Source organism: Hippocampus zosterae, chromosome 10, assembly GCF_025434085.1.
Source record: "Hippocampus zosterae strain Florida chromosome 10, ASM2543408v3, whole genome shotgun sequence".
Lineage (NCBI taxonomy): Eukaryota > Metazoa > Chordata > Actinopteri > Syngnathiformes > Syngnathidae > Hippocampus > Hippocampus zosterae.
The window spans coordinates 13,092,391-13,104,626 of NC_067460.1; the positions used below are offsets into that span (position 1 = coordinate 13,092,391).

General features: G+C 40.0%; 1 protein-coding gene and 1 long non-coding RNA gene across 4 annotated transcripts in view; both read right to left on the reverse strand.

The window, feature by feature from the left end:
* LOC127609061 (uncharacterized) overlaps nt 1-3,292 on the reverse strand; it is a 57,704-nt gene extending 54,412 nt beyond the window's left edge. The window contains exons 1-2 of the long non-coding RNA XR_007964463.1: nt 3,200-3,292; nt 2,719-2,828 (exon numbers count right to left, since the gene is read on the reverse strand). This is a non-coding gene — a long non-coding RNA (uncharacterized LOC127609061). The remainder of the gene's footprint in view (nt 1-2,718; nt 2,829-3,199) is intronic.
* A 354-nt stretch (nt 3,293-3,646) lies between these two features.
* The window catches only part of LOC127609050 (muscleblind-like protein 1), an 80,414-nt gene continuing 71,824 nt past the window's right edge, over nt 3,647-12,236 (reverse strand). For 2 of the 3 annotated variants that reach the window (XM_052078675.1, XM_052078674.1), the window contains exons 7-10: nt 11,447-11,482; nt 9,979-10,070; nt 9,690-9,763; nt 3,647-8,882 (exon numbers count right to left, since the gene is read on the reverse strand). In XM_052078675.1, coding sequence (XP_051934635.1) covers nt 9,707-9,763; nt 9,979-10,070; nt 11,447-11,482 — 185 coding nt within the window. In that variant the 3' untranslated portion in view covers nt 3,647-8,882; nt 9,690-9,706. The remainder of the gene's footprint in view (nt 8,883-9,689; nt 9,764-9,978; nt 10,071-11,446; nt 11,483-12,236) is intronic. The other variant, XM_052078676.1, reaches the window with a different exon arrangement.

Here is a 12,236-nt window from a genome sequence, read left to right on the forward strand (position 1 = left end):
GCTGTTAATTTGAAGCCAAAGAAGCAAGACGCTTTACTTTCTCATGTGAAATCTCTCGCCTCTTTCGCGCAGAGGAAATGAACAGATTTTGAAAAATTGGAAAAGTGAGTCCTGATGGAAGGTCCCGCGTTCATCCAGTTGTGCCGTGAACGCAATGCCCAAAGTTTTTTGCGGTCACTGTGCGTGCTTTCACAACATAGAATTTGGTGGGCAAGTCTGTCGTGAGTCGAACCACACACAAAAAAAAAAAAGTCTTAAAACCCCAAACTGTAACACACTGGAATGTAATCAAAAGGGTTTAAAAAAAATATGTATACTGTGTAAGTAAGTATAGTGAGAGAAATGACCTGGCAGAGCTTAATAACTTCAAGTCCATGTTGGCCTCGCTCCCGCCAATTTTCCGAGCGAGCCAGTCAATTAATATCTTGCCCGCAATATCTTTCAATCTTCGCTTCCTCTGAACCATTTATCCTCGGCGGCATTAAACCAGAGCCAAGATGAAAAGATGATTGAACTATGTCACATCTGATTGAGTGAGAATTGAAGCCCTTGGAAGTTGACGTTCCGAGCATCGCTAAGTCATATGCTAATATTGGAGTTCAGCATGTTCAATTAGTCGACGTTTGTACGTTTTGGTGGGAACGTGCCTGCAGGCTGAGGTGCCATCCCAGCAGGAATGACAAAGAAATGACACTGGTCACTCTTGAATCAAATTCAGTTTTTTTTCCCTTGCCTTTTGCATTTGCGGCATACTCAAGTCAAGTACAACTTTAGTGTCAAATGCGCTGTATGTGCAACATACAGCACAGATGAAATGTCCTCCCTCTCAACCAGACAACAAGAGGAGTCGCTGTGGGTGCCCGCGCTCCCATCAAAACAATAGTCAACATAAATAATACAACACAACACATTAGACACAGACAGCCGTGCAATCGTAACCACTTTTCCTGCATACACTTTGTTGTTTGAAGCAGTTATGGATGAAAGAGGTCCGAATCAAAGTGTCCTTTTCACCAGTGGATCAAAGACGTCATGCTGAATATGTGCACAAGTCTGCTACGAGCTAAGTTTGAAAGCAACAAGAAGCTGTAGCGTCCATTAACGAAAAAGACATCGGCTCTCATCTCCTGTCCCATGTAAATCCGCTTCAATTCCAAGCCGCGACTCCTTGTACCATGTTCACAATTTGAGTTTCACTATTAGAATTTAACTACTGAAATACTGCATATGAACTTTTGACCATTGTTCTGCTTAAATGAGACGCACTGTAGACACAAGTAAAATTGTAGCAACACAAGATTGAAGAAACTTGTTTGTCTGATTTACTCGGCAAGAATACCTAAAATCGATTGCCGTTTTTTGCTGGAATTTCCTGCGGGTTACATTCCGGATGTGAAAAATGGCCTTTTCGATGAAGACATTATTATCCGTTAGCTCACATTGTTTGCCTCCTCAGGATCTTTGACCATTGGCGACATCCTCTAACTGCATCGCAACAAACCCACAAAGGCAAGTTAACCAATCGACAATGGAAACTGTAGCTCTCAAGTGTTATATATTTCCGGACTTCCTGTCCATGTGTGAATGGCGTTTGTTCATGCGTGGGGGAAGGGGGGCGGGTACAGCTGCACCCTGGCTGCGCTCTTAGTGACCTATAATGTCACAGCTTCAGATGATAGACAGCCACTGATTTCTTCTTCTTGCACATTCTAAGCATCCAAATGTTTAAATACGCCATAATGCTCTCTGAATAAGGCTGGAAATCACGTTTTTACACTATTATTGCCAGAGATTTAATTTTTTATAATAGCAGTTTGTTTTTATTGTTAGGCTAAAAATATAAATTAAGAAATGACAAAATAAATCATTTATCATCAGCTCAAGGCTTTTCCATACTGAAAACTTGGCAACGTTCATTTTAGTCAAAATGTTTCGTTAGTTACTGCAACCAGATTTTTCATTTTTTTCCCCATAAGTTGAGCCCCCCCAAAGGCCATTTTCACGCAACATGAAATGTGAGGTATGTCTACTATGCGGAGACTCACAAAGGGGACCAGATGGCAAAAATTCAGAAAGTCTTCCCTTTTTGGTTTGAAGCAGCCATTTTATGATCATGGTGCTAGTGTCTTTCAAAGACAAATTTGACTCATATTTTGTCTGACTGACACCAAATGTGAACCACACGTACTCGACAGAACGGACACGGCTAAATTACAAGACAATTTGTAAAACCGAGTTCAATTACTGTTCCCTTAGAATGGAATTAATAGTTATTCCCACAATCAAAAATAATTTTCCATACTGTTTATTGTTGTGTGAACTTTGCAGTTCAAATAAAGCATTACAAATCCTGTTGTGCTATATAAGCCCACTACTTTTTCAGAATTTTGCTATGGTTTGATCATTAAACCATAGCATAATCAATGAACCATCAATGAAACCCAGGTGGCACGTTTCTCTTGTAATTCTAATACTAATCATGGCCCAGTGGTAGAATCCTCAACCCTTGCTCCCAGTGGGCAAGGCAGCAGCCTCCGATGAGTGTATAAATGTTGTAGATAAAGAGCTAAGTAAGTGCACACCATTTTTCAGAATTATTACTTATTGGTTAGTATTGGTTATAATACTTATTGGTTGGCCAAAACGTACAGTTCTGATGCAAACAACACTGCCCCCCCCCCCCCAAAAAAAACAATAAAATAAAATACAGTACTGTACCAATAATGAAGCATGGTGGTGGCAGCATCATACTTTGGAGCTCTATTTCTTCACAAGTTTGATGGTATTCTGAAAAGTAGCTGCTAGTGTTAGCACAAAACGTCAGGCTTCTGTTCAAAAGCAAGCAAAAAATAAAAAAATTGCATGTTAGGAAAAGCACATAGTTCTACAGCCAACATGTATTTGGTTAATCAAGCACTGAACTCCCGCAAGCCTAGTTTAGTTTTTTGCTGTGATTAACCGTGTTTATTGTTGTGGTGCTGTTGCGCTCCATCACCGGTTTTTGCGTTCTAACAGTTCGTATTTCAGGTATAAAGAAAGCAAAACAGCTCGAAAGATCTTAATGTGATGGATTGCAATTGAACACTACAACCACGATACTGCCTCAAACGTGAATATCCTCATTTCTTTTGATATTAGATCGTGTCCATCACACAACCGCGTGGCTTGTTTTGTTGTTCGTCCGAGGGTTTGTCTGTACTACCTTCAGGATCAACATCGCTGCATTCTCGGGAAACGTGAATTGAAATGCTGCTGCACTCGCTCCACGCTCACATCTGCTGCAAACACACACAATGTAATTGGATGCACCTTCCGCAAAAAAAAAAAAAAAAAATAGGCCAAGTGATGAATCAGCAAGGACCCCACGGTGCTGCATTTAAAATGAATTGTTGAATAATTTAACTTGCGTGAAGGTACCTACATTACGGTAATCCGCCCACGTGACATCACAGTCAGTCAGTAGTCAAGTGGTCATTTTTATTCCACTATGGCTTTAAAAATGAATATATCCAGTTACAAACAAAAGCAGTATTTTAATATATTTTTCACTTTTTGTGTACAGAAATAATCAACAACTCTAAGAATGAGGCAATGTGTCCCGACGCCACTTTTAACCACACACACACACACAAAAAATCAAAACACGTACGTTACTACCTCTCTGATACTGATCATTTATTATAATTTAATACAATACAATATATTTCATTACATCCACTGTTAATGTATTTGCAGGCATTGGCTGATGCACCGCAAACCAAACCTGACAAAGTGGCAGCTCCATCTTGTGGCTGGACGGTGTGTCACAGTCTTTCGGCTCCCTGGGGTGAATCCTTAAAGGGACAAGAACTGCTTTCGACACAGGAGGACCAATCACAATCAGGTTCGGATGAATAACAACAAATGGTATCATTACCTCACCCATTCTCCTTGTACAAATACATCATTTAAGTCATGTATGCAGTTTGTTTCTGTGTGTGCCTGTGTGTGTTTTTTAATTACATTTTTTAATCCATAACAGCAAGAACCAAATAGAGCAGTGCAGGCCCCCTGGGGAAACAAACAACGGGTGAGCTTCATCTCAGCCCCATTCATATTCAACATTTTATGGCTTTAGACTAGCATTTCATCTCTTGTCTGACACACAGGGAGGGGGTGGGGTTGTGGGGGGGGGGGACATGCCGCAGTTAAACAAGCAGAAACAAACAGCAGCAGAGGACAGAATACATCACATTAGTACTACGAGCAGAGAAAAAAAACCCAAAACCAACCAACAACAAAAAAACAAAACAAAACAAACCCAAAAAGTTTTTTCCTCTATCAAAGCATGCGGGCAAGTCGCAGGTGAGAGATGATCTGGTCTGGTGACCAAAACCTTCAAAAATGTTGCCCTGGTCAATCGGTTTCATCTTCTAAAGTAGCACAGTTTACGTCAGGGGTCCCCAAACTACGGCCTGCGGGCCGTATCCGGCCTGCGGGCACACCTCTAACCCTCCTGTTGTCCTCGCGTCAAAATGACCGGTCACTGTGTTAAAAACGCCCCAAAACCCCCTTAAATGATTTTTTTTTTTTACTTGAAATTTTATGACTTTTCCTAGATTGTCCCCAACTGCAGAAACATTGAAATGTTGTTTTTAATTCACATTTCCATGGAAGCTGTACAAAAAAAGTACAAAGGTGGTCTTCGGGGCAAAATGACCCATGACGCAAATAGGGTTGAAATCAAGGTCACAAAGTTATATACACACCATAGAATGTTTCAGTGTTTTAGTTGTGTCTCAGATCAATTAGTAGAACACGTGAACAAGACGGTAGCAGACATAAACAAGACAAGATAGGTGGCGTTCTCGAAGATGTCAGAGCTTTTTTTTTTGTGTATTTCAAGGGGCTATAAAGAGAGAGAGTTGTTTAGTTATTATTTATTTCCTGTTTTTTTCTGTGAAGAACTCAGAGAGGGTTATTTAGTTATTATTTATTTCATAAATAGTGTTATTATTTGCTTCCTGACTTTTTTTTCTGTAAAGAACCTGGAAAGGGTTATTTGGTTATCTGTGGCTTTCTGGGAAACAATAAATTTTTTTAAGCTCCCCTACGATCGTTTATGTTACAAACTGACACCGGCCCCCCATCCGAGAAGGGAAAAGTTATTTGGCCCTTACAGGAAAAAGTTTGGGGACCCCTGGTTTACATGAACACAACATATTAAGAGCGTTGTGCTGCATGTCTCTCCAAGTGGTGACTAAACTGTAGTTTCAGAATTAATTTTTTTTTTCAAATAAAGCACTATTCTACATATTCTATATATTTCTTTTTTTTAAAGTACATATCCCATTACATACGGATAGTGTATGAATATTGTAAATACATCTTTATCTGTAAGATGTTCTCTTTTGTCTTAGTAATGTGTGTGTGTGTGTGTGTGTGTGTGTAGGTGTGTTTATATGGTTAACATGCATTTGTCCCCAAGTTAAAGAGACAGTATGTGGTATGTTGGTTCGGCCTCACAGGCCTGTCAGTGCAGTGAGGGTAGTGACCCCCCCCCCCCCCCCCCCCCGCCCCCCACGCCTCCTCCGGAAGGTTACCGGGCAAACTACAAGCGGCTGACAACAAAAAGAAAAAGAAAATAAAGAAAAAAAAATTAAGAGCGACATTGGCCGTTCCAGAAGAGGGGACCGGGTTAGCCAATGACAACTCCGCGTCCTTTGGATGCAAGCGATTCTTTTTGTTCAGCCTTTTTTTTTTTAATTGTGGTTATCCTAACAAAACGCTCTGTCATTATAGACATTTCTTTTTATTCAAAATAAGATCTCAATATACATGATTTCTCTCTTTTTTTTTGACTATGTACAGAAGTGCAAAAATCACCTTGGGAGCTTACCCCCACCACCCTCCTCTCCATTTTGTCTGCAATTGGCTGAGTGAGCAGAGACGTTCTGTCACGGGACCTCACCAAGAAAATAAAAATAAAAATATACGGTTTGTTTTTTTCAACATGGCCCAATTTCCAAGGAGAGTAAAAATATTCAAACAATAGATATTATTTGAAATGGATAGAGTATATAAATATCATAATTTTGCTTTCGAGAACACAAAGAGAGAAGAGGAGTGAACACCAATATGCATCTGGTCGGTACGCATAACGAACAAAATAACTAACATTACCGTCAAGTCCTATTCAAATCAAAACGCACATACACCGAGTTTCAGTTAAAGATCAGGGAACACGTAAAGAGACACTCCACGATGCGGTATAATCGAGATAAATAGAATGAAAAAGAATTCAAACGAGTGCGGCATTGCATGGCTTCCCAATGATATGTTGCAATGTGCTGACCCGACGGTACATTCTAAGGCTTTACATGAGGGATACAATCGTAACCTTTGCGTTTCATTTAGGTTTTTTTTTTGTGTGTTACTTTCAACGCGCTACCCATCCATGAAATACTGAGGAATTGACAAACTCCAATGAATCCCAAAAGCGGGGTACACACATTGCATTTTAACCCTTTCATGGAACCCTGTAACCTGATAACAGGATAAGCTGTCCACTGTAGTAACCGTGGTCCCTGAAAGGGTTAACCGACTTTTAAAAAAGACCCAACACAAGACCATAAAAAGAAATCAACATGATCTTACTTCTCTTCCAGGGTATGGTGTACTCGTGATGAGAAACACAGCACACCCACACACTGAAAATTTCTGCTTACAGGCAGCATTGAGCCGCAGCGCATCCAGAATGCCGGTAAACACAAAGAAGAAAAAACTAGTAGTCTAGGAAGAAATAAACAAAGAGGGACCAACTCTTTTCATCTGAGCGCGGTGACCCTGAAGTATTTGGGAGAATGAATTCTAAAAATGCTTCAGAAAGGTGCCTCGATGCAACCTTCAAGCCTCCTGACCAACCTTTCCGTGAGGGTTTTTACAATCTTTTGTGGCAGTCAAATTTAAAGCAACAGACCAGCAACCAAGCTAGCAGACGATGCAAAGACTTGCGAAGTCCATAAAAATAAACAAAAAACAAAAAACGCAGAGTAGCATAGATGAAAAAAGGTGCATCAAAATATCATCTGAAAGAACAGTAGCAACAGAAGGTTTAAAAAAACACGCCTCAAAAACAAATCTAGCATTACTATCCATAGCTGCTCGAATTATGGATGGCGTGAGAGCTGTAAACACAAGAAAATGTGAGGCACCTTTTCATCCATCCTTGACTTGATGACATCATTCAACAAAGGTTCGGCGAGGTGACTTTCCGAAAAGGCCCTTAGTTTGTCTCATAGCTACATTGAGGTTTGAAACTTTACTTAGTCTTTTTTTTTTCTGGGGGCAAGGGGCTGGGTGGGGGGGTTCATATTATTGCAAAACCTTGACACAACCAGTTACTCCTCTTTTTATGTCTGGCAGCAGTTTGAGTTTCAGGGCCATTCCCGACTGGTTATTGTTCTGTTTCACGTCGCTATCACAGATGGGCTGAATCTGATGTTGACCACACACATAAGGATTTGCTATTATAAATATTGCAGAGGTTTAACATTTACAATGGCCCGTCCCGACTGTTTCCGTGGAGGATTTTTTTTTTAAATCACTCTTAACGCGCTCCACACAATCAGGCAGGTTAACCTTTCAAAAACATACTATAACACAGCAAATTTTAATCAGACATGGCTTTATATGTCCCTTAATGTATTTTTGATGCTGATTTAAAACCCGTCTTTACTTTTTTTGCAGCACATCAGGCTTTTGAGATATTTTTAGTTTTTGTTTTGAAATGTGTCCTATGAATGCTTTCGCCATTAAGATTTCTCCATGTGTTGGAATTTAAAGCTATGATGTTTCAGAAAAAATCCACCTGTTGCTTAACCTTGTCAAATGTAATTTATAAATGGTACTAAATATGTTACTGTTGTACATATTATTGTTATTATTATTAATAGTAGTATCGTATTCTGAAAACCTGATGTGCAAGACAAAAAAAAAGTATCTGGTTTGCTAGTATCTCTGATTTAAAAAGAAAGAAAAAGGGAAAAAATGTTAACCGGTGCAAATGGTGCCTTTTCTGACTTTCTTTGCAAATGTGCGAAAAGGCTCAAATTCATCTCAGTTGTCAGTTTGTGTGTACCCCACTTAAATCGAACCACAAAAACACCACATAAAAAATGAAAAATCAAAATCAAAAAACCTTTGCTAAAAATCTGAAAATTCAGACAAACAAATGTCTGACCACAACATCACATCGACACTAAAAAAAATCGGAACGACCCCCCCCCCAAAAAAAATCTAATCACATGCCCGCTTGCATTGTCCTGGCGACTGAACACAAATTCCACATCTTGGTTGACCTCATCGCAGAAGAGTTGAGGATTTCGTATCAGCAGTGTTTGGTCGTGACGGGACCAAAGACGAGTAGTGACGCCTTAAAGGGAAAGCCATTGTTTTGCGTGACCGCAGTACCATTGTCATATTAGCACATGTGTGGCCCTTTTTTTTTGGGGGGGGTGGAGGGGATGATTTAAAACAACACAAAAACCTTCATGACGCAGTCTAATTCTTCTTCGTCTCTTTCAACTGAAATATAAGGTGCACCTTTGAGTAAATACATGAGACAACCAATGAACAAAAAAAGATGCCGCCATTCCTCCTTTGCCTCAATGGACGCGGCCCATCGTCTTATTCGCTTCACATTCAAAGTGTGCCCGGTGAATAAAGGTAAACGCGCCCTCGCTTTGCAGAGAGGAGGAAGAAGGCGCTCTTTAGATGTACTGTATGCTGTGTGGGTGAAATGACTGGAGCAAACTCCACCAACTCTGTTGTTGTTGACGTGTGGTTTCAGCAGGTTCTAAATCGGTTGCCTGATGAATCGCTGGTCTTGGCTCCTTATCCACCTGGCAAGTAGTCACAAACAAAAATAAAGTATCGTGTTACTTAATTGCAGTGCTTTGAAGTTCTAGTTATTTGTTGTCAAAGAAAATAGGTCAGAGTTGAATCCAATTTTTCCAATTTTCGTCAGTGCTCTTGGAGGGCCACATGGGACCAGGCACTTCTGAACCACATGTATGACAAAAATGCAATTTTAAGTACGGACAAAATGCATCGATAAAAGATCACCATAACATAACAAAAAAAAAAAACACCCCCCCCCCCACGAATTTGAAGAAAACTTTGTTACAGCTGTTGTGAAAGCGCGATATAAATAAAGGTGTATTGTATTGTATTATATAAACAAAATAACCAAAAACTGTTCATTCTGTTTCCAGTGTAGAGCGTCTTTTGCATAAAAATGACCATTCAAGGAGGGCACAAAACTGACTTTTTTTTTTACCATGAAAGTCAACTCAAAATGTTTAATATTACTAAGGCTAACTTTGTCCTGCATTTCATTCCGAATCTGCAAAAAAATTACTACTCATTATAGAACTACAGTAATATTTAACAGTAGGTGGGCTCTCAAGCTGGGACAAAAATGCTATCTTCCTCAATTTCACTGAGGTGATGATATTTAAGTTCAATTGAAAAAAAAATTACTTTGTAAAAAAATAATTAAAAGGAAAATCAAGTCAACTACAGTCTTAAAATTTCATGTTCCTGTACATCTTTTAATCCGGTCTGTGTATCTGTCGCAACCTTTTCTATTCATGTTTTTAATACGACGGGAGTCGGTTTTGTTCGCAGGACGAGTTATAAATACATACTGTTGTGAGTGAGGCTCCTACATCTGGGTCATGTATTTGTGACTAGTCAGATGCTCCGCAGATATCATCGGAATCTAAAAGAAAAGAGTAAAAAACAACACGGCATGAAAAAACAAAGCGGAGAAACATGTTCTATCGAGCTCACAAATCGAACTTGGAGTACATCGATCATCTCAGCTACGTTTAACCTCCTGCTTTTATTCATCATAAATCAGGAGGCGTATCCACAGACTGCATTGTGGGAGACAGACAACCAGTGGAGGGCGCAGGTAAAGAGAAAGGAGCAAACCTGATTGGCTGTGGCGGTTGCAAAGGGAACACTTGTGGCAGATGTGGTGGCTGCAGACACAGTGGCCGGAGTAGCACCGTGCATCATGGGTACTTGGGGAGGGAAAGATCACACACACACACACACACACACACACACACACACACACACACACACACACACACACACACACACACACGCACACGCACGCACACGCACACGCACACGCACACACACACATAGACACACACACACAAGCGTTGGAACCACAGCTCATGAGCAGCATCTTTTGTATGCCAGCATATGGGAGGGGCCGGAAACATGAGCGATCTGGGCAGTTTTGTTTACAATGGATTCACTACAGGTCATATTCTCCCACGTAGGTAAGTGGGAAAATGTTAAGTGTCCCATCGACTTAAGTCTGTCATTTCCCTACCGTCATGCCAGAGATGCACTCTGGGAAATATGGACGTTCCTTGTTCAATCCGCCTTCTGGGTATCCTACTTTTTTTGAATTTATGTCATACTGATGAAATAAAAATGTTCTTATTCATGCACGCCCCAACGGGCTGACAACACGGCAACCGCTCTGAAATCAGGTCTTTTCAAATTTAAAGTGGCCCGTCATGGATCTTTTTCCTCAGATTTTAATGATAGTTACAAGTGGAAACAAGTGGATTCATGAATCATGACTCCTTGGTGTTTTCGCGTGGGTGTGTCTGGAGTCTGGACTGGAGAAAACAAATAAACGCTTAAAATGCCACCCAATGGGTGAATATGGCCCCATGTGAGTTGAAATATTCTGAAGGAAGATAAATAAACAGAGCTCATTGGCAAAGGAGTGTGCCTATTTACAGATTCATTGTAATTATTTTTTTTCAATGAATACAAATATTGTCTGTGCCCCACAACAGCAAAATAAAAGATTATATCGCTCTTACATGTACAATATTTCATTACAATTTCTATGAGTTATTTTCGTTTCCTTATTAAAAAATAATGGAACGGGCCGCATAATTAAAAAATGTGGATCTTCCAGCCCCCAATTTAATTAAAAAAGAAAAAGGTAAAAAATAAGACCAAAAATGACACTCAACCTATAACAAGAATTCAATATTCTTATAGGTGATATTTTACTTCAGCATGATACATTGAAGGGAGACTCAAAGTAGTTTCGGGATGCCCTTTATATTAACTTGTACTACGAATTATATTACGAGATAACTCATGAAGTAAATCCCTCATGTTTATAGCCTGGCAGCATAATGTGGTGTCAGCGAGCTTGGGGAAAAATACAGACTGCAACAAGCATTAGGTGGCAGGCAGACCTGCAGCAGAGCATACACGGGTGATTTAAAAGTTAAAAAATTTAATTAAAAAAATGAAAAGTTCAGCCAAATATTGCTAGTGCGCATCTCATTTCACATCGGTATATCGGCTTTCCATGAAACATACGACAGTCAAATGTGTAAGGAAAGCTGGCACCTACCAACACTTGTTGCAGGCGTCATGCACAATATCGAGCCTGCCCATCATGCATTGCAACAGGGAGTGGAGTGGAAAGGGAGGGGAACAATCAAACAAACAAACAAACAAACAAACAAACAAAACAAAGAAAAGTCACTCATAAAAACCAGACATGATTGTCTTTCACCTGGATGACAACACCATCGCCATACTCAATGACGACCGTTGATGAAATTAGTAAACCATCATACAAAATGTGTTAGTTGGAGCATGTTTACTGTCAAATATTTCTTGTCTCTTGTATGCACAATTGTTTGTTTCTCAGTTGCCGTCGACTGAGTGGATATGCCGACTTGATTGAAAAACAAAAGCGTGGTAAAATGCAGACACAGTATCAATACTTTTTTGCATTTGCATACATGGATCCAGATTGTGACTGTGACGCATTGTTGCAGTTCAATTATCTTTGCGTCACACACACACACACACACACGCACACGCACACACACACACACACACACACACACACACACACACACACACACGCACACGCCAAAAGTCATCGCATGCTAAGCCCTGCTTTGACTTCAAAATCCGGTTTACGTCTGTTTAGTATGCAGTTTTCTGCGTCTCCTATTTTCTACCAAGCTAGTAACAATTATAATTTTGCGTCGAATTGTGGAATTAACACAAAATCATCAAATAGAAAGCATACTTTGAATCTACGACTGTTCCAATAGCTTTCACACAGACGGTAGACAAGAGCATGCTGATATCCGTTCCACTGACTCGGCAGTCATTGAGCATGCACA